Raw genomic sequence first — 20,665 nt, 5'->3', positions numbered from 1 at the left:
TAGCAAATGTTATCGCACAGCGCAGAACGCGCCTGCATGTATAGGAAGTTTCTGGAATGTTATTGATGGTTCCATCCGCTGTCTGTGACCGAACCTTGTGTAATCTGATTGCATGTGTGTGCGACGCGAATAATGTAAAACTTTGTGGAATGCATGCAGGTCTCAGCGATTACTCTGGAACATCCGACGATTTATGTATAAAAGCCGACGCGCTTGACTTGCTGATCAGATTTTTGACGATCGCCGACCGTGTTCGCCGCTATCGTTGTGCTATAAGTGTAGTAGCCTGTTATTGTGGGCCCAGGTTCGCCCAATAAAAGTTAGTTTTGTCTTTCAAAGTATTGCTGTTGTGTTCAACGTCACCACCACGTGACAATATGCTGGAAGTTTTTACGTGTTCTTTAGGAAGCGTTCTGCCACAAGAGTTTTTCAAATTGGTTCATTAATAGCCAAGATAGAAATATTTCAGTGCTGCAAACCCACGATTTCAGGAGGTGATGGTCACTGTCAAGAGACATTCTCTCCACTTGGCTCATCTAGCCTCTGAGCGAGATTCCTTCCCAGCGTTCTCCCATACTGGAGCTCGAGGATCGTGTGACGCATACGTCACGGGCCCTCCTCAATTTTTTTTCCTGTCTTTTTGCAACAAGGTGCACTTCCACTGATGGCGTAGCGCGCAAGCTATTGCGCTTGTGTCGTTTCACACACACAGCATACAATTTTGTGCGCTGTGCACGAGAACATCTGACCAGCAGTATAAGTCAGTGCTATGCGAATACTGAGGCAGACACAAGTGGCTCGCTCATGAAGCATGTTTGCATACAGGAACACAGTAGAAAATTATGTACTTTCGTTGTCTGCACATGCAACTGCACGATGTGGGAACAAGCATGCAAAACGAAAGTACATCTCTCTTGCTGCGGTGCAAAGTAAAATAAGAATACATATGGTTTGACTGTTTTATTATTATTTCTCTAAACTTTCATTAGTCCACTGAAGTAACAGATTACACAAATAACAGATGTTGCCTTGAACAATTCTTGATGTCAAACGTCACTATGACCGATGTAACAGCAGTGTGATGCGCATAGGTGCACTTTTGCTATATACTACGTCAACTCTCCAGCTGGGAGTGTGGTGCCCGTGAGAAGGGCAAATGGCATTCGGTGTGAAATTTGAGCTCTTTCTGTGGCATGTAGCGATGTAATACTTAGCAGACACGATCGTTAGAGTGCATCGCATGCACGGCACTTGTCAGCTCAAAATGGCCACACCTGGTGACGGGCCTTTTAACATTTCGGACCACGCCATTACAAAGTTGAAAACCCTCAACGTACATCTGAAACGCCGCTGTTTCTGCCTTTTAATTTAAAACATCACCGCACACGAGTTTGTATGGCGATCATGGCTTTCAGCCACATAAGCATAGCTTCAAGTTCTGAGTGGGCACCTTGGCCAACATTCTGTCAGGATCCAGAAGCTTTCTCGGTGACGCCATGTTCACCTGGTAGTTTATGTAGTCCGATATTGTCAGCTACAAGATTTCTAACTCTTTTGCGATGTCCAATTGTGACAGGTCACTTGGCACTTTTCTTATAATGGTGGCCTTCTTTTCCATTGTCAATCTGCTACGATTTCCTCGCTTTGAAGCCTTTGTTGACTCGGAGGCAAATGACGAAGGCAGAGTCGGTACCATTGGTAGTAGCTGGCGATGAAACTGCTGAAGAAGATTGGTAGTTGAAACTGCTAAGCCTAGCGTCGCAGTATGCAGCTGCAAATACAAATGCAAATCTATGTCTTTTACCAGAAAGCACAGTCCTTTTCAGTACATTATCGCATTGGCTCTGTCAACATTAGCGCCACTTCATCTTACAAGTAAGTACGTGGGTCTTATGTTGACGTCATCACTCTCTTGGATAACACATATTGAAACAATACGTCGCAAAGCCGTGCGCTCACTCGGGTATCTACAAATAAATCTAAAGAAGGCATCCCCAGAGCTAAAGAAGTTGGCATACGTGACATTTGTCCGTCCACAACTCGAATTTGCTTCTGCTGTCTGGCATCCATCTCAAGATAACCTAGCCGCATCATTGAAATTCGTTCAAAACCGAGCCGTCCGCTTCATCACTTCACATTATTCACGGTACACTAGTGTCACTTCTTTGAAGCAAACAATAGGTCTGCCAACACTGAAGTCTCGCCGCATCATATCATGTCTTTGCTTGCTGCACTCTTTTTTTTAAAATCCACGCTCAAGGCGCCAACTTCTTAAACGCCATTACGAACTTCCTCTCGCATAAGTCACAGCTCTGCCGTAGCATGTTCACCCGGCCGCTCATCTGCCATGGCCACTTCCTTTTTTCCTGATGCAATCGTTTATTGGAATGCGCTCCCTGACAACTTCGTTACCTGTACTGACCACAAAAAATTTCGTGAATACCTAACAAATCACTTTGAATAACTTTCTGTTCCCAGTGTACATTGTTCATGAACCCATCATAAACCACTCGGAATAGTCTACCCTTGTTAATTGTTCCACCTAGTCTTTTTCTTTTGTTTTTTTTATTGCGAATGTATTACCGTGTTACTTCTTTGAATTCGAATTTTTTCTTTCATTGTTCAAAGTCGTACAAAATCAGCAATGTTTCTTTTCTGTTTTTTCGTTGTTTTGCACGTAACCACTCTTACACGTGTTTGTATTGCCCCCCCTTGTGTAATGCATTCAGGCCTTCAAGGTGATAATAAATGAAATGAAATGAAGAAAACCACAATGCAAACGAGAGGCGATACAAACAGTACCACTGACTATATGCGACTGATGTGAGCTGACAGCAATGACAGTGTAAAGGCTCGCGGGAAAGTGTAGCAAGCGGTGCCTGCTATCGACCCTGTACTGGAAATGTAAGCTCTGAATTGGCAGGTGAGATGTGTGCAACGCTGGCTTGAGGTTGCAGGAAAACAAAATCAAGGCGATGTTTTCCTTTTCAGCATCTTTTGACTTCCGAAGGTGAAAAAAATTCAGAAAAATCAAATGAGAACAGTGTGAAACAAGAAAAATTTTGGTTGGTATGCATAACTACAGTAGAACCCTGCTCTTACGTTCCTCTGTCCTGCCTTTTCCCGGCTGCTATATCGTTTTTGCCCAGTCCTGGCGAAGTTCGCATAGAATCCCATGTATTAAAATGCCCGCTGTTATGTTGTAGCTGCGAAAATGTTCCGTGTGATATGCCGCAACCTGGTACCCAAACCCGCCCCAGCCACATGCGCACTGTTTCAACCCGCTCGGGCAATTTGGGCCACTGGGACGCGCTGACTGGGTGGGTTGCCGGATGACCGCAAAACGGACGTAGTTTTGGAGGTGCCACTTACGAAGGGTGAGAGTCAGCATATTGAGGGTAGTGCCAACCCTACCCAGGCGCTAGGCAATCATGGTACGGCCTTGCCGCAAAGTAGCGGCAGCAGACGATCATAGTTGTTTGCACTTTTCACATAATAATGGCTTACAGTGGCAGTTGTTCGAAGTGCCCGCATTGTGCGCCAATCGCGTGCCATGATGGCATCGCACAAGCGGGAGGCACTTTCCTTTGAGGGAAAGCTGGACATACTAAACGCAGTTGACAAGCAGCCAGCGCGAAAAAGAGTCGACACTCTCAAAGACACTGGACTGCCACCCTCAACGCTTAGCAGTATCATAGCGAAGCATGCCGAGATAGAAGAGAATGCCGCGCTCTTCGGCCCGAAAGCTAAGCAGGCTCGTAGCGCCTAGTACGGGAACCTCAATGAGGCTCTTCTTACTTGGTTTTAACAAGCACACACTGCCAGTGTTAACTTCAGCGGCAGCATTTTACGTGAGAAGGCGATTGAGATAGCCGAAAGACTGGGCATCACTGACTTTACAATGCCAAATGGTTGCATCGACCGTTGCTGGAAAGGGCATGGCATCGCATATAAGAGGGTAAGCAGAGAAGCAGCAAGTATGAACTTGGAAACCGTCAATGATTGGAAGGCCACACTATCGCATACAATGAATGCGTCACTATGGATGTTGCCATCATGATGTCAGAGTGCCAAAGCATTGCCAAGATCATTGCGAATTCGGTCGCGATTGAAGCTGCTAAATGTGGTGGTGATGACAAGCATGAGCTACAAGACTCTAGGGAGTTGGCTAATCCAAGCCTTAGAGAAGCCGTCGCGGCTCTGGACCTCCTCTGCAGGTATGTTGCACCTCAAAGCGACGCTGACAGCAATGCGGCCTTTCAGGCTATTGACAAACACATGGTGCAAGTGAAAGAAACAGCTATTCTCCATTCTCGATTTTTCAAAGTACTAAGCTCACTTCGCGGAAATAAATTGTTTCAAGTGAAAGCTGCACTGGCGATTTTCACTATAAGCTTTGTTGTGCAATGGCTACTCTGTTCACAGTGAACTTGAAGACATTCTGGTGGAATTCTTTTGTGAGCACCGTGCATGAGCTCTCCTGATGACAGCAGATTCAAGTTATTCCAAAGGCAATTGAATTGCTCACTAGTGTCTCATTTGTGAAAGGGAAAAGGCTTCACTTTTCGTACCAGCAAAGGTGGATTACCGTATTTACACGATTGTAAGTCGACCCATTTTTTAATATTTGAAAATCTGAAGTCGGGCGGTCGACTTACAACCGAAACCAAAACATGGCACCACCAAAAAAACCGAGAACAACGAGATATCAGGGAAGCTACAACATAGTTACAATTCTATATTTGCTCTATGGCCCTACCCATAGTTTTTGCTATCGCACGTGTTTGTTTGCTTTTTGGAAAGGCTTTTCAAAATTTCTCAGTTTTACAGCGCACGCAACGCTTATGGGGGGTGTCGGTAATTGATGGAAGTACCGCTATTCTATTCGCGGCGGCACTCCCAGAACTGCGGCGCTTGCAGGGAGTATCGATAGTTCATGGAAGAGCAGACACCGCTCACGTGCAACCTGTGGTGCTACTTCCATGCTTCCACGGTCATCATGAGTACTCCTGGCCCACTAAACATATGGCGCTCATTCACAGCAGCGTTCAAGAGGGCTGCAGTCCTTTACGCCGAAGAAACAAATCACTGCACAGCGGGCCACAAGTTCGATGTTTCTGAACAGGTGGTGCGAGAGTGGCGACTGCAGCGAAGCAAAATTTTCACCTGTAAGGGCAAGTGAAGAATTTCCCACGGGCCGAAATCAGAACACTTGCAAGCTTGCGGCATACGTCGCTGAAATGCGTGATCACTCCCTGCCAGTGAAGTGCGACATGGTCATGAGACAAGCCCGGATCTTCGACTTTTAAGGACCTGCTCCGCCGTGAGTACGAGTGGCTACTAGCAGACCATGAACTTACGCCAGCCGGACCTGTCAAAAGAGCCTCCCTGACGGCTGCGTGTAGATGAGTGCATTCGGCGTGGGCTGCTGTCCCACAAGACGACATGGTGCGGTCATTTGCCAAGTGTGGAATTTCGCTGGACGACGACACACTGTGGGACCGTAGTAGAGATGACGATGGCAGAACTAGTGAGGACAATGGCACAAGTCAAGACGAGTAGTCCAGTGACCATGCCAGCTACCAATAAATTTTCATTATGATGATGAATGTGTTGTTTAGTGGCGCAAGGGCCAGGTATGGTCAAAGAGCGCCAAGACAGTGTTATTGATTTCGCGGTGGAATGACGAGTTCTGTGAAATTGATATGACGTGGCTGTAGAGGGGCCTAAAATTAGTTGCTGTAAAGTGCGTAAAATCGACATGCGATAAGATTATGACGATGACTAACGATGAGTACTATGAGCCTTACACTAGATTGCGGAAGAATGATATGGTATGCGGAACATGTAAGAGGTAAGAAGGAGCTACAGCACAACTGCCTCACCAGAGCCCTTGAAACACAAGGGCCCGGAGGCACGTGCTATACAGTACAACTATCCCAGCGGCATCCTCTAAAGAGAGGAAGCACTATGAATGTATGAGACTACTAACGTGTAGGACTACATCTCTGAGGAAACCTAGGATTGTGTCTGTATTAAAAAGCGGTTCTGGACCGAGAAACATTGCAGGATGAAGAGGAATGTGCTGCCGGTATGCTAAGGAAAAATGTGTCTTTCTTTCAGATTCGGCTTCCTGACACTCCAAGAGGACGTGGAGTACGGTCAGCCTTTCCCCGCATCTACCACAGGTTGGAGGCTCACTTCCGGTGAGTAGAAAATTATGGGTGCCAAATGTGTGTCCTATTCTGAAACGACAGAAAAGGACATCTGTACGGCGTGATTTTGTTACAGAGGGCCAGAATCCTAACTGTGGTTTTATCAGGTGGAGCTTATTATCCGTTTCCGCATCCCACATGCGTTGCCAGTGGTCTCACAGCCTCCTTCGCAAGAAAGGCCTCAGATCTGCGACAGGCACCTGAGCGGTAGGGTTAACAGCTTGCGATGCGATTGACGTGACCATCTCGTCTGCCAGAACGTTACCCTCGATGCTCCTACGGCCAGGCACCCAGCATATAATGATATGCTGGTTAGATATGTACGCTTTACACAAGATGGAATTTTTCTGTGCATAGAGTGACATCAGGGCCTTCACGACACTTAGGGTATATATCGCTAACTTTTGAAGTTTTGATTTTCTTTTATGCTTAACAGCAGACAGTAATGTGCAGGCCTCGGCCGTAAATATACTTGTTTCTGGATGTAGTACATCAGATTCTGAGAAGGATGGGCCGACGGCAGCATAGGACACCCCGGCATTAGACTTCGAAGCGTCTGTGTAGAACTCTGCGCAGGAGTGCTTGTGCTGAAGTTCTAGGAAATGAGTTCATATTTCGATTTCTGGTGCGTGTTTTGTTACTTCTAAAAAGGATATGTCACATTCTATGACCTGTCACTCCCAAGGCGGTAACAACTTTGTTGGATGCATTAGGCGAAGCTCGAGGAGTGGGAGGGACATCTATTTCATCACTAAGCTCCCTCACACGAAGCGAGAAAGGCTTTCTTACAGAGGGACGATTATGGAAAAGTGTAGTACAGGTCATATCGTTAACAGTGTTAAAACATGGATGTTGATGATTCGAGTGTATTTTCAGGAAATATGTAAGGCTGATGTAAGTTCTCTGTAGATGGAGGGACCATTCATTTGATTCCGCGTATAAGCTTTCAATCGGGCTTGTTCTGAAAGCGCAGTGGCTAAGCGGATACCTAGATGATGGACAGGATCTAGGATCTTTAGTACGCTCGGAGCGGCAGAGTTATATACGACGGCACCATAGTCCAATCGTGATCGAATTAAGCTCTTATAAGCATTCATCAGACACTTCCTGTCGCTACCCCATGTTGAGTGGGATAGAATTTTAAGCAAGTTCATTGTCCTTAAATATTTTTCTTTAAGGTATTTAATGTGCTGTATAAAAGTAAGCTTGGAGTCAAGTATAATACCTAAAAATTTGTGTTCTTTGTTGATAGGCACTTGATGTCCACACAGTTGAACACAAGGATCTGGAACCAGGCCTCTCTTTCCAGTAAAAAGAACACAAGAACTTTTGTGGGGGTTAATTTTAAACCCGTTTTCGTCTGCCCACTTAGGTATCTTGTTCAAACCCTGCTGTACTTGTCTTTCGCACACTGCAAGGTAACAGGATTTAGAACCTATTCGTATGTCATCTACGTAGACGGAATAAAAAATAGCTGGTGGTAATGAAGCACGGAGTGTGTTCATCTTAACTATAAAGAGGGTGCAGCTGAGCACACCTCCTTGGGGTCCACCAGTTTTATGTATAAATAGACGTGAAAGTACACTCCCGACTTTCCCGCGGAATATACGGCTGGACAAATAGCTTTCTATTAGGGCGAGCATATTGCCATGGATACCCATTCCCGACAAGTCTCTCAAGATTCCGTAGCGCCACGCTGTGTCGTACGCCTTCTCCATATCGAGGAATACGGATAGGAAATATTGTTTATGTAGAAAGGCGTCGCGAATGTTTCCCTCAATGCGCACAAGGTGATCGATTATGGACCGCCCTTCTCTGAAGCCACACCGAAAGGGATCAAGCATTTGGTTTAATTCCAGGAAATGTATGAGTCGCCGATTAATCATTTTCTCAAACAGCTTACAAATGCAACCTGTGAGGGCTATCGGGAGGCAACTTGACGCCAACGAAGGATCTTTACCTTGCTTCAGAATGGGAATCACAATCGCTTCTCTCCATGCAAGTGGAAGATATCCAGCAGCCCAAATAGTGTTGAAAAGTGCAAGTAAACTCAGTTGTGTATCAGTGTGTACGTTCTTAATTATGTCGTACATAATTCTATCAGGTCCTGGTGCAGAGCTCTTGCATGTGATCAAGGCAGCTCTCAGCTCGGCAATACTAAAGGGACGGTTGTAAGGCTCATTCTCTCGACTTTTTCTTGTGAATGGCTTACGTTCTATTCACTTATATTTGAGAAAAGATTGTGAATAATTCGTTGAACTTGACACGCTCTAAAAATGCTCCCCAAGTGAATCTGCCTGGTCTTGCAGGGTACCACCTTGTGTGTTTACCAAAGGGAGGGAGTATGTTTGTCGCCCTCTTATCCTATTAACCCTGTTTCAGACTTTGGCCTCATCTGTATACAAGTTGATACCTGATAAATACTTCTGCCAACTCTCTCTTCTGGCCTGTCGGCGGGTTTGCCTGCCTTGGGATTTTACTTTTTTTAAATTGATAAGATTCTCTGCAGTGGGGGAGGCGCGTAGCAACCCCCACGCTTTGTTTTATTTCTTACGCGCGATCCTACAATCGTCGTTCCACCACGGGACATGCCGTTTACATGCCAATCCATTTACTTGTGATATGCATTTATATGCGGCATCTATTATGAAGGCTGTAAAAAACTCCACTGCAGCATCAATTCCTAACGAAGACATGTCAGTTGATGAGATACTAGTAAGAGATCGAAATTTCTCCCTATCAGCTGTCTCAATCTTCCACCTAGGAGCATGTGGTGGATATTCGTTTTCTTTAGGTGATCTTAGCAGTATAGGGAAGTGGTCGCTGCCATAAGGGTTGTCGGTAACTTCCCATTCAAGTTCAGGCAGTACAGACGGGGAGACTATGCTAAGATCTATTGAAGAATAGGTTCTGTTTGCAAGAGAGTAATATATGTGTTCCTTCTTATTCAACAGGCACGCACCAGAAGAAAAAAAAAACTGTTCAACAAGACGTCCTCGTGCATCTATACGAGGGTTGCCCCACAGGTAGTTATGCATTGAAATCGCCAAGAACCACATAGGGTTCTGGCAATTCATCTATAAAGGACTGAAATTCATGTTTGCTTAGTTTGTAATGTGGGGGTATATAAAGCGAGCAAATAGTGATAAGTCTGTTTAGCAGAACAACTCAAACCGCCACTGCCTAAGGGCCGTTCATAGCTGTAAACGTTGACACGCTATGCTTTTTTGAATTACAATTGCAACACCGCCCGATGATGCGACAGCATCATCGCGATCTTTGCGAAAAGTAACATACTGTCAAGAAAGTTTGTGCATTTTGATTTTAAGTGTGTTTGCTTTAAACACAGCACTTTTGGATTGTGTTTATGGATGAGTTCTTGCACATCATCAAGATTCCTAAGAAGACCTCTGATATTCCATTGAATGATTTGTATATCCATATTTAAAGTAAATTGGTGCTGTGTTTATGGAAATGGAAGTGATGCCTTAAATTACAGAGCCCTTTCGGGGCCCTGTAATAGGGGTTTTGCCCTTTCTGAAGCATTCGAGTGAGTCCCGGCGCTTCTTAGGCGTTTGGTGCACCTTGAGGTCAGGTGTAGTGTCCATTGCTTCCTGTGAGACGCCGGACAAGCGCTCTTGTGAGCGAGAGGTTTTCCGAGAGAGTCCTGCCCCGGAAGGCAAGACCCCTGCGCCCACCAGCCCGGAGGTCGATGGGGCTCCCTGAGGGATTTGGCTTCGCTGGCCGTTGCAAGCGCTGGAAGGGGCCTCAGAGGTTGGGGCAGCCTCGGCTGCACTTACCTTCGGGGTCGATGGCCCCATCTGCTGGGTTGGCGGAGCAGCGCTAGCTGCAACCGCCGCGGGGGCAGATGGCGTAGCTGCCGACTCACTGCTTGTGGGTCGGACAGCCACCGGAGGCCGTTGTGACGCTGCCCCCTGACGCGCCGCATAGGCAAAGGTTATCTTGCGCAGGTACGATACCCGCCTGCGTGCCTCCTTGAAACTTATATTTTCCTTTACTTTAACTGTTACAATTTCCTTTTCTTTTTTCCAGGATGGGCACGACCGTGAGTATGCGGCGTGCTCCCCATCACAGTTTACACAGTGGAGAGCATTCTCACAAGCTTCAGATGTGTGTTCGTGGGCACTGCATTTCGCACATGTTTGGCGGCCTCGGCAGCTCTGTGAACTGTGGCCGAAGCGCTGGCATTTGAAACATCGGAGTGGATTGGGCACGTACGGCCTGACACGGAGCTTGATGTACCCGGCCTCGATTGACTCGGGCAGGACACTTGAACCAAAGGTGATTATTAGGTGCTTGGTTTGGATCTCTTTACCATCTTGCCTTATCTTTATTCTTCTGATATTGATAACATTTTGGTCACTGAAGCCCTCCAGGAGTTCCGCTTCAGTCAGCTCAAGCAAATCATCATCCGACACAACACCACGGGTGGTGTTCATTGTACGGTGCGGCGTTACTGTTATGTGGGTCTCCCCAAATGACACTAGTTTCTGTAGATTCTCATATTGTTTCAGATCGCGGAGCTCCAAGAGGAGGTCACCGCTTGCCATCCTCGACGCCTTGTAACCTGGACCAAAAACATCAGTCAAGGACTTTGAGACAAGGAATGGTGAAATGGTTCGGACTGCTTTGTTTGGCTTTTCAGAGTGAATAACGTGGAAGCGGGGAAAATCCTGGATTTGGTGTCCAAAAAACTTGAAGACATCTTCGGTGCGCCCTTGTTTCTGAGGGCGATCAACAAGGGAGGGGAAAGAAGTTTCCATGAAAATATGCATACATTCGGCAAAAGCGCCGACCGCCCACCACGGAGCCCAACGAGGGGACGCGGCAGAGCTTGCATACAAGTCTGCACGACACCAGTCGTACGCCATCACTATAATCGAATATGGTGTACCCAAGGTTGGATAGCCACACAGGGTTAACCCTTGCCGCCAAGGAGAAAGGAAGTAAATAGAAGAGAGAAGGAGACAGGAAAAGACTAAATGTGGGAGGGAAAGACGAAGGTTTGAGGAGAGGGAGACAGGAAAAGGCGACTGCCGATTTCCCCCAGGTGGGTCAGTCCGGGGGTGCCGTCTATGTGAAGCAGGGGCCAAAGGGGTGTGTTGCCTCCGTCGGGGGGCCTTAAAGGTCCAAACACCCAGCATCGGCTCAACCCCCGCGCACGGCTACACGCGGGAGGGTCCAACCCTTGTGTGCTCGGGTACGTGGTGTATCAACACACCAAACGCCTGCTTGCGCAGACACCCCTGCGGGGAAATTTTCATTATCGAATGCGCCCTCAGATATTTTTTTTTCCCTGTCATACGAGCTATGGAGGGCTCGACTTACAATCATGTAAATACGATAGCTTGTAGCACATTGTAAGAAGCGTGGTGCGGAAGAATACCTATCCGCTGGAACAAACTGGTGGCACAGAAGGGATCCCATCGGCCACCGCACTCTGCAAAAAGCCTGCAGCTGCTATACATGGGAGAGGATCAAAACGAGTGTATGGCCAGCATTCACCCCAAGATGACTACAAGTCGACTGAAGTGACTGCTGGCGTGCACCTCAGGTGCCCAGTGCATGTTGCTCATTGCTTGATGACAGTGTTGCGCATGCCTAGTCCTGCTTAGTCATCACCCAGGGTGTTTACTAAGCTGACATTTCTAAATTTCCTCGAGTATTCCAGGTTTTCCCCGAATGTACTTGCAAAATTCGCTGAGTGACAAAGAACTCTGTTTTGTGTCAATACGAGCTGACACCATGTGGCCTGATCGTGTCACTCTCTAGTAAGCATGTTAAAAAATAAAAGAAAGACTTGATCTAGTTTCAATAGTGAAGAGTAGTGCTTACTGCATTAAAAAAGAAAATGGAAGGAAGGCGTTGGTAAAATGCATAGCAAATAAAATATTTTTGAAAAAGTGCAAATATGAAAAAGATGGTAAAGCCCATTGCAAATCGAGTCGGACATTTTCAAATACAAATAAAGATAGATGCATACAGAAGCCAATATTTTCGAATATGAGCCATTTCTATCAACTGACAGCAAGCTCATCGGTATGGGGACTGAACTTTCTTACAAGTGCGATTCTCTTTCTGCAGCTGGAAAGTCAACCTCAACTGTGCGAACCTACTCTCAGCCCATGCATAATGTCTAAGTGGTTTGGATGAGGGACACCTGGATCTCGGCATCAGCCAACACTTTATTTTTTGAGCTCAAGCTCCTTCGAAGAAGCAGCGGCACACTTCCTTTCCTATTCATTCCTCAATGCATCGGTCCTTTCTGTTCTCGTCCTCCTCCTGCCACGCAATAGCCTCAAGGAAAATTGGAAGCATCCTTTTGGTCAGTTGTGCAGTCAACGTCAGAAAAATCAGGCGGTCCGAAAAAAAGGAATGCATGTCTTTCACTGTCCTTAAGGGCTCAAATTACCACAGGCACGTCCAAAAAAAGCTCTGAAGGTGACAGTAGATGGCAGGTGTACACGTGTATAATTAAAGAATACATACTGTGTTCCATGACAATTGGCCCTTCCCACGCTTGTTACGCTTCACAGCAATACTTTGCATATGCTTCACTGCTTAAAACTGCTGTTTAGACGCGGAGCTGACTTTCCGGAACCGGCATTATGCAATGCGCCGGAGTCGGTGCTATTGCCGACAGCGGTGAATTCTTTCAGTGAAAAACATGGCACAGAATGGAAAAAAAAATTTATAGCGAACATCGAAGCAGCTCAGCCTAGTGTTGCTGCGGTGGTGGCTACGGCTGCCAGCGGATCTGCGTACGAGAGCGCCGGTTTCAAGCGGCGAGATAATCAAAATGGCAGTGGTGGTGGTTTTGATTACTGCTGTTTCGGACCTGCAGTCATAGCAAAAAGTTTGGAAAATTGGACGGCAAAGGCTTCTTTCATTCGAAATTTCAGACGTCCTTATGCATTGACTCTAGAGTATGTGGTGGTGCTGTGAAGCTGTCCTAATTATCGGTGATGTCCCAAAAATAGGGTGTCCAGAAAATCGGTCATATACCATACACTGGCAACTCCTCCAGCCGACGAAATGGCGTCGTCGTTTGATGACGCCATGTTATTACAGAGGAACAAAGTAATTCGTTACTCGTTACAGAGTAACAGAGCAATCTAATGATGATTCGTTAGATTCCTGTTACTCAACCCAGCATTCATGCAACTTTCGTTCCCTTTCAATAAAATTAGAGCTAATTTTCCCAGATATAAGCACAAATTTCCTGAGTTTTCCCTAAGTATTTCAAGACTATGCAAAATCCCTGAGAATTCCGGGTTTTCCAAGTTGGTAGACACCCTGTCACCGATGACGTGCAGTGGGATGTTGTGACTCAAAGGTGTCCCAGGACAAGAATCCTGACAGTTCCCGTGCAGTTTTCGCCTCCCTCAATGAATGAGCATATCGATGAAACAAGGTATGTTCTATAGTTGACTGCATTAAAAAATTTTGTTTGAACTTTATTAACCTAAACACAGGGGTCAACTGACGTGCCGCATTGATCAATAGTTACATTCTTACACTAATAAACCGGCATACACATAAGTAAGAGACACATACATACACATACACATAAGGGTGTAAAATTGTCGTAGAGCAACGTAAGAGCTACAACAACACCAGGACAAGAAGGCTATGGATTATGCTATACCAGCTAAGGTGCTTCAATGTGCTCAGTAGAGCATTTTGCCCCAATCAGTATGCCGACAAAAATCACAAACCTGCTAATCTGTCCTCAGCAGCAGAACATCATACACATTTGAGCAAGCCATACGAAGCTAGGCAGACATCAAAATTTACAACACTCACACCTGTAAGCAAATGTAAGAGAAATGTTTGTCACTGCCCACCTGAGGTGGAGCATAACCGATCCACAGTCTGCACGCTCTTAGACTCGCCCCCTGCTTTCAACGAGCACCCGACAGACTTGTCAGCCAGAGGCAAGCTGCACTGCATGCCAACCTCGACCTGACCGGCAACCTTGGAAGGGCCGTGGCACGCCGTTTTGGCAGTGATGCTTTCAACTAGGCTCATCGCATTTGTGAGGCCTGCAAAAAATAATTGGGATGATTGCAGTCCTGTTACAGCATCAAGAACACGAAGTAAATAACACAATAAAATAAATGCAGGGGCACTTTACAATTCATAGCCAACTTTTTTGGTTCAGTATTCCTAGACGGCTACAAAGGACAATCCACATTGAATACTCGAAAGCAGGGCAACCTTTTTTTTGTGGGAGGCTTATGACAGCAGAACGCATCTCAGACAGTTTTTCGTCTCATACATTTTAAAGCTACTGGTGTAGTACAACTAATGAAAAGTGATTACAACATCCTAAGGTTATTGCAATCAGCCTATTTAATGTCTACTGTAGGATCTCCAATCACCTCATCCCTTGTGCCAGCTGATACCATCCTGTGCTTGCAAATTTTCTATTTCCTCACATTACCTGTCTGGTGTCTACGATTGTATGTCAGTTCCACTAGTACATACATTCAGTAACCCTTACAGGCTGTTGTTTACGTTCCCTACACATTACATTGCTGGCCCAAAGTTCATTTTTAATGCAATGGCATTATTCAAGAACTTCACCCAGATAGCGGTAGGTCTCAGTCTGTCTGTATGTGTATGCACCTACTCTCTTTCATGCCAACTTGGGTCACTGTGCATGTAACAGTGGGCATGTGCTGCTCTTCAACAAACGTCCTTGATGCCAAGTTGGGTCACTGGGTATGAGGCCCTCAGTACGTGCCACTGTTCAATCACCCTGACTAGCCTCTCTCAGTGATCTTGTGTACTTCCGGTTCGTCGGCTTATTCCCGCATCGTTCAGTCACACACACAGACAATGAAACTGTCATTTTCAAGCGTGTTCCAGTGTGCGATTGGCTTGGGTCTGCCTCACTGTTCATGTCCAATAGCACTGACCAATACCTCCTCTAAAAACTTTGCCTGGGACATTGCTTGCTTCAATTAGGAATACGCTGCCATGCATTGCGACCGGGTGCCGCGTGGTGGCGCTCGCGACTGTACTGCTCGAGCCAGAGTGATGCTGTTGACAACGTTGTGTCGGCACAACGGTGCATCTGGCTACACATTGCACAGGCAGTTGCTTGCATGCTCATGACATGCTCATGACATGCACTGAAGGCGCAACGTAAAGTGGGCGCCTGCTTCATTCCAAAATTTTCCTTTGAAGCAACCAGTAGTACAGTCAAACCCACTTATAACGATACCGGTTTTAACAATATATCGGTTATAACAATCAGAAGCTGCTGCACCGTCAACTTTAATATGCTTTCCATGGTGAAATAACCTGCTTACTACAATGCCCCTATGCCCCATTATCGGCTATAATGATGAAGCCTGGCTGCTGGGTGTCTGTGCGAAATGGTAGTGAAATGTGAAATCCTTGAAAAGAAAGAAGGAAAGTGAGAAATTTGAGCCGCTGAATAATGGCCCACTACCCCAACAGCCACCACGCGCTCATTTTCCAGCCTTCTCTGAGCATCGCTAACCCGTCGCACTTTCACGCCTCCGAACACGAATGGGCTGCGCTCATAGCTCTACGCCATGCCAACCTCTCAAACATGAATTGACCGCACCAACTGCGCTACTCCCGAATTGCTCACTGGCTCCTCTGTCAGCGCAGTGTCTGTAAACAGCTTAATTTTTCACGTTCGTCTTTCTTGGTTCTGTCTAAATCGTTCCTGGCCACGTGGTTTCTCAGCCTCGTTTGACTCATCACCAAAACGGAAGATGGCTGATCCGCCCACTGATCATCAGCAATGCACGACGTTGCTGGTGAAAAATAAACGCACATCTATAGATTTCGAAACTGGGTGCTTCTAACCGATGAGGCAGTTGTCGCGAACATGCTCACATCAGACAGTAACGGCAATGACGGGTGCAATGACGCAGTAGGGCAGGCTGCCTCAGTGTTGTCCTCACAGGACACCTGGCAGATGATTCAGTCCCTCCGGTGCTTCGTTTTCGAGAGGAACCTTCGCTGCACTATGTGGAGCACCTGGGGAAGCCTGGAGAAGGATTTCAGTAAGCGTCATGTAAAGCCTGCAAGGCTGACTGACATAGGGTTTCTTTGTGCAAGCCAGTGAGAAGTACCGTATTTGCACAATTGTAAGTCGACCCATTTTTCTAAATTTGAAAATCTGAAGAAGGGGGGTCGACTTACAATCGAAACCACAACATGGCACCGCCAAAAAAAGCGAGACCAACGGGAGCTACAACGTAGTTACAATTTTATGCTTGCTCTATGGCCCTACCCGTAGCTTTTCGCTATGCCGCGTGTTTGTTCGCTTTTCGGAAAGGTTTTTCAATATGTTTGAGTTTTACAGTGCACACAACACTCATGGGGGGGGGGGGGGTGTCGATAGTTGATGGAAGCGCCGCTCATGTGCAACCTGTGGTGCTACTTCCATGCTTCCTCGGTCATCATGAGTGCTCCAGGCCCAATAATCATTCGGCACTCGTTCACAGCAGCGTTCAAGAGGGCTGCCATCCTTTACACCGAAGAAACAAATCACTGCGCAGCGGGCTGCAAGTTCGGTGTTTCTGAACAGGTGGTGCGAGAGTGACGACTGCACCGAAATGAAACTTTCACTTGTGACGGCAAGTGAGGAATTTCCCACATGCCGAAGCCTGGATGCTTTCTGGAGCTGTAGGCCAAGCTTGCGGCGTACGTCGCTGAAGTGCGAGATCGGTCCCTGCCAGTGAAGTGCAAGATGGTCATGAGACAAGCTCGGATCGTCGCCTTTTAATGACCTGCTCCGCCGTGAGTACGAGTGGCTGGCGGCAGAAGACCGCGAACTTACGCCAACTGGACCTGTCAAAAGAGCTTTCCTGACGGCTGCGTGTGGTTGGGTGCATTCGGCGTGGGCTGCTGTTCCACAAGATTTCGTGATGCGGTCGTTTGCCAAATGTGGAATTTCGCTGGACGACAAAGCGTTGCGGGACCGTAGCAGAGCTGATGATGGCAGCACTAGTTAAGACGAGTAGTCCAGTAACCATGTCAGCTACTAATAAATTTGCGTTATCGAATGCGCCCTCGGGTATGCTTTTTTTTTCCCCTGTCACACTATATGAGGGGGGGGGGGGGGCTTACATTCGAATTGACTTACAATCGTGTAAATACGGTATGTGGCGAGATGTTTGTGGCCATCTTGCCTCAGGATTTCTTCTGGATTTCTCAAGCTGATAGGCTGTTGCGAGAACCTTCTTGCATTATTTAAAAAGCCTTTTTTAGGGCTACCAAAGCGATGCCTTGGCAGAGCTTGCGTATCGCTTGCCACCCATGACCCATCTTTGCAATTGTTATAGCAGTGCCATTCTTTAAAGGGCCCCTCACCAGGTCTGGTCATCTTGAGCTGACAAGCGCAGGGCATATAATGCGCGCTAGCGAACAGGTTTGCAAAGAATAACGTCGCTATGCGCCGTGGAAAGTTCTGAAATTTCAATCCGAATGCTGTTTTCCCTTTCTCTCGCGGTGACCACGCTCCACGCCGGACAGTGACGGAGTCGTGTCCCAGCACCTACGTAGTCATGTCTGCAGGGTGACATCGCTCGTGGTGACACCTGACTTCGAGAATTATTCAAGGCAACATCTGTTAATTGTATGATCTGTTGCTTGAATTGACGAGCTGAAGTTTAGAGAAATAATAGAACACAAAGATGGAATATCTGCATGTTTTTTTTTGTTTTACTTCGCACCGAAGCAAGAGAGATGTACTTCCACTTCATCTGCTTGTTCCTACGGTCATGCCGTCACGTGCACAGGTACTGAAACTATGCCATTTTTTACCATGTTCCAGTGCGTGATGACGCGCTGCGATCCGCTTGTTCAGACTCAGTATTCGTGTAGCACTGAATTATACCGCAAGTCATGTGCCCTTGTGCACAGCATGCAAAATCGTGTGCTGCACAAAATGAGACACCACGACAGCTCACGCACAACACTGTCAGCGGAAATACATAGCGGCGAAAAAAAATAAAGGTAGAAAAAAAAATTAAGGCAGCGCCCGTGACGTATGCGTCACATGATCCTTGAGGTCCGGTATGGGAGAATGCAGGGAAGAAATTTCGCTTGCAGAGGCTAAATGGAGTGAGTGGAAAGAGTGCCTCGCTATGCAGTGGAGCTCGCCTTCTGAATTAATGAGTTCGCGGCACTGAAATATTTTTTTTCTCAGCTATTAATGAGCCGATTCGAAAAATTTTTGCGGCAGAACGCTCCCTAGAGGATATGTAACAACTTTCAGCATATAACCAAAATTTGCTATGGGGTCTGGTGAGGGACTCTTTACCACCAACAGCCACGGCTTATTGCACGCGATCTAAGCACCAAGGAAACAGTTAAATGAGGGAACACACTCAGCAGTCACATGGAGGAACGTGGTGGGGAGGGGCGCCGGCCTACTCCCCATTATAGTTTTTTCACAACAGCTCTGATATCCCCCCATATTGATTTTTACATTCAACCCTATAACAACTATTGGGTAAACAACAGAATTTTCCTGGCACTTGAATATTGTTATAACTGGGTTCGGCTTTATTCTAATGTGAATGAAACGCCATGCTTACTTTCATTTTTGTGTGTTATTACGACATGACAGCAGGTTTATGGTTTCCATTGATGTAATTTGTTCCTAGCTTTTTTATACGCATTTGGCTGTCTTTTGACAACGTCATGTAGTCAGTTTTGAAGTTTTTAGCAATAGATTCACTTGGCGAATTTTCAAAGAGTGAAAATTTTGTTAGGATTAGTTGGTTTAAAAAAACATGCACAGTGAAGTGAGGTATGCCCCAAATTCCTGCTTGTCCTTTTTGTTGATCAGCTTCAGCATTGCTGAGGTGGTATGAAGTAATGGCTGCCACAACCACAGTGGTCGTAGCTCAGGGCGGGCAGGCTCCTCAGTTCACCGTTCCCAAGAAGAGTGTGAAGGCATGCCTTAGTGAGTATATTTCTTTAACCATATACATTAAAAACCTTTCTGTTTGAAGGAACATGAGTGGGACATGAACAAAGCAGGCAGCTTCGACGCGTCGAATGCGTTTCGGCACAATGTTATTTTGCACCAAGGCGACACTATGAATTAATGTGAAAAAGACGAAAAAGAAGTAAACAAAGCATATTTGATTCAAGAATGAAGAAACTTTATTATCTAAACGGAAAACACTGAAAGTTTCACTGGGTGGATGCGTAGGGACGGAAAAGGGTGAGCTAGCAGCTAGGTGAGGCAAGTTGTTTCAAGAGTAGATGCATATTTCGGCTTCCACCAAATCCCTCTCTTCCCGACATGCCAAGAGCTGATGACATTCATAATGCCAACTGGGCGCTTGCACTTCACAAGACTCCCATTCGACCGGCATAATGTCAGCACCGAAATACTTCAAAAAGCAAATGCCCGAAATCCTGAGCAGACTAACAGGAGTCGTCAACCTCACGGACGACATTCCCGTCTTTAGCCACAATGAAGCCGAGCACAACAGAAACAATGACACGATGCTCAAGGAGCAATCTCCTCAATCCTCCCAGCTCATTACTCTTCGACAGTGATGACCACAGGATTCGTCAAAAGTCTCCACACCACTGTCTGATGACTGCATCTCACAGACATCCGGCTCGGCAGTGTTCATCAACTCATCCACGTCACCTTTGCTGCAGAACATGGTCAAGGGACTTTGCTTGATACAGTGATACAACTATGGAGGATGCAGGGAAAGGAGGAGGCAAAGGTAGTGAAATATTTCAGCGGTCAGCCGGCTTTGCTTCCGTCACTTACAAATTGTGCTTCAGGGATGCACAGCAAGATTGCGACAGTGATTTGCTTGCAGAAAGTTCGACTATAACTTAAGAACTTTTCGAGACAGTGGTTTCCTTATAAGTAGCTTGGCGGCAGCATTTCTGTCGGTCACTACTTGAGCAAAATTTTTAAAAAGCCACCTGATAAACTTCCTGGCAATTAGCAGCAGCAGCTTTTTGCAGTGGTCGGCGTCGGTGTTTCCATAGCTCAACACTGGTAGGCTCACTAAGGCGTGCCTCATAATCTGATTGTAGTTTTAACACATACAACACAACAACTTAACTTATGTTTGACACATCTGCCATGATGTGATATGCCATGCGAGGTAATGGCAATGCTCAACCCTGTTGTACGTTATGAACAATGGCAGACAACTCCTCAAGAAATGACTTGCTGTAATAACGGAGGTGAGACAAAACTTTATCAAAGATGCGCAACATTAGCAAGCAAGAGTGCAGGCCCTATGCTCTTGTTGGTAAGATTGCTGGTGCCTGAGTGAAGAAAAAATGTGCAGAGACCATACACGATGATTGTCAATGTAAGCGAATAGCCCTAATAAACAAGCAGGTGAACGAAGAAAGTAACAATCGAATGAAAACGTAAAAGAGCGAACAAA

The 20,665-nt window shown here is 46.3% G+C and overlaps 1 protein-coding gene across 5 annotated transcripts in view; it reads right to left on the bottom strand.

Moving 5' to 3' along the window:
* The window catches only part of LOC142590506 (uncharacterized), a 126,749-nt gene that overhangs the window by 104,278 nt on the left and 1,806 nt on the right, over window positions 1–20,665 (bottom strand). For 4 of the 5 annotated variants that reach the window (XM_075702682.1, XM_075702681.1, XM_075702683.1 and 1 more), the window contains one exon: window positions 14,084–14,281. The exons of the other annotated variant lie outside the window; for it this stretch is intronic. In XM_075702682.1, coding sequence (XP_075558797.1) covers window positions 14,084–14,281 — 198 coding nt within the window. The remainder of the gene's footprint in view (window positions 1–14,083; window positions 14,282–20,665) is intronic. 5 annotated transcript variants of the gene reach the window in all.

The sequence above is a fragment of the Dermacentor variabilis genome, chromosome 8 (genome assembly GCF_050947875.1).
Source record: "Dermacentor variabilis isolate Ectoservices chromosome 8, ASM5094787v1, whole genome shotgun sequence".
Lineage (NCBI taxonomy): Eukaryota > Metazoa > Arthropoda > Arachnida > Ixodida > Ixodidae > Dermacentor > Dermacentor variabilis.
The sequence above is the reverse complement of the archived record's forward strand: the minus strand, read 5'-3'. Positions and strand labels throughout refer to the sequence as shown.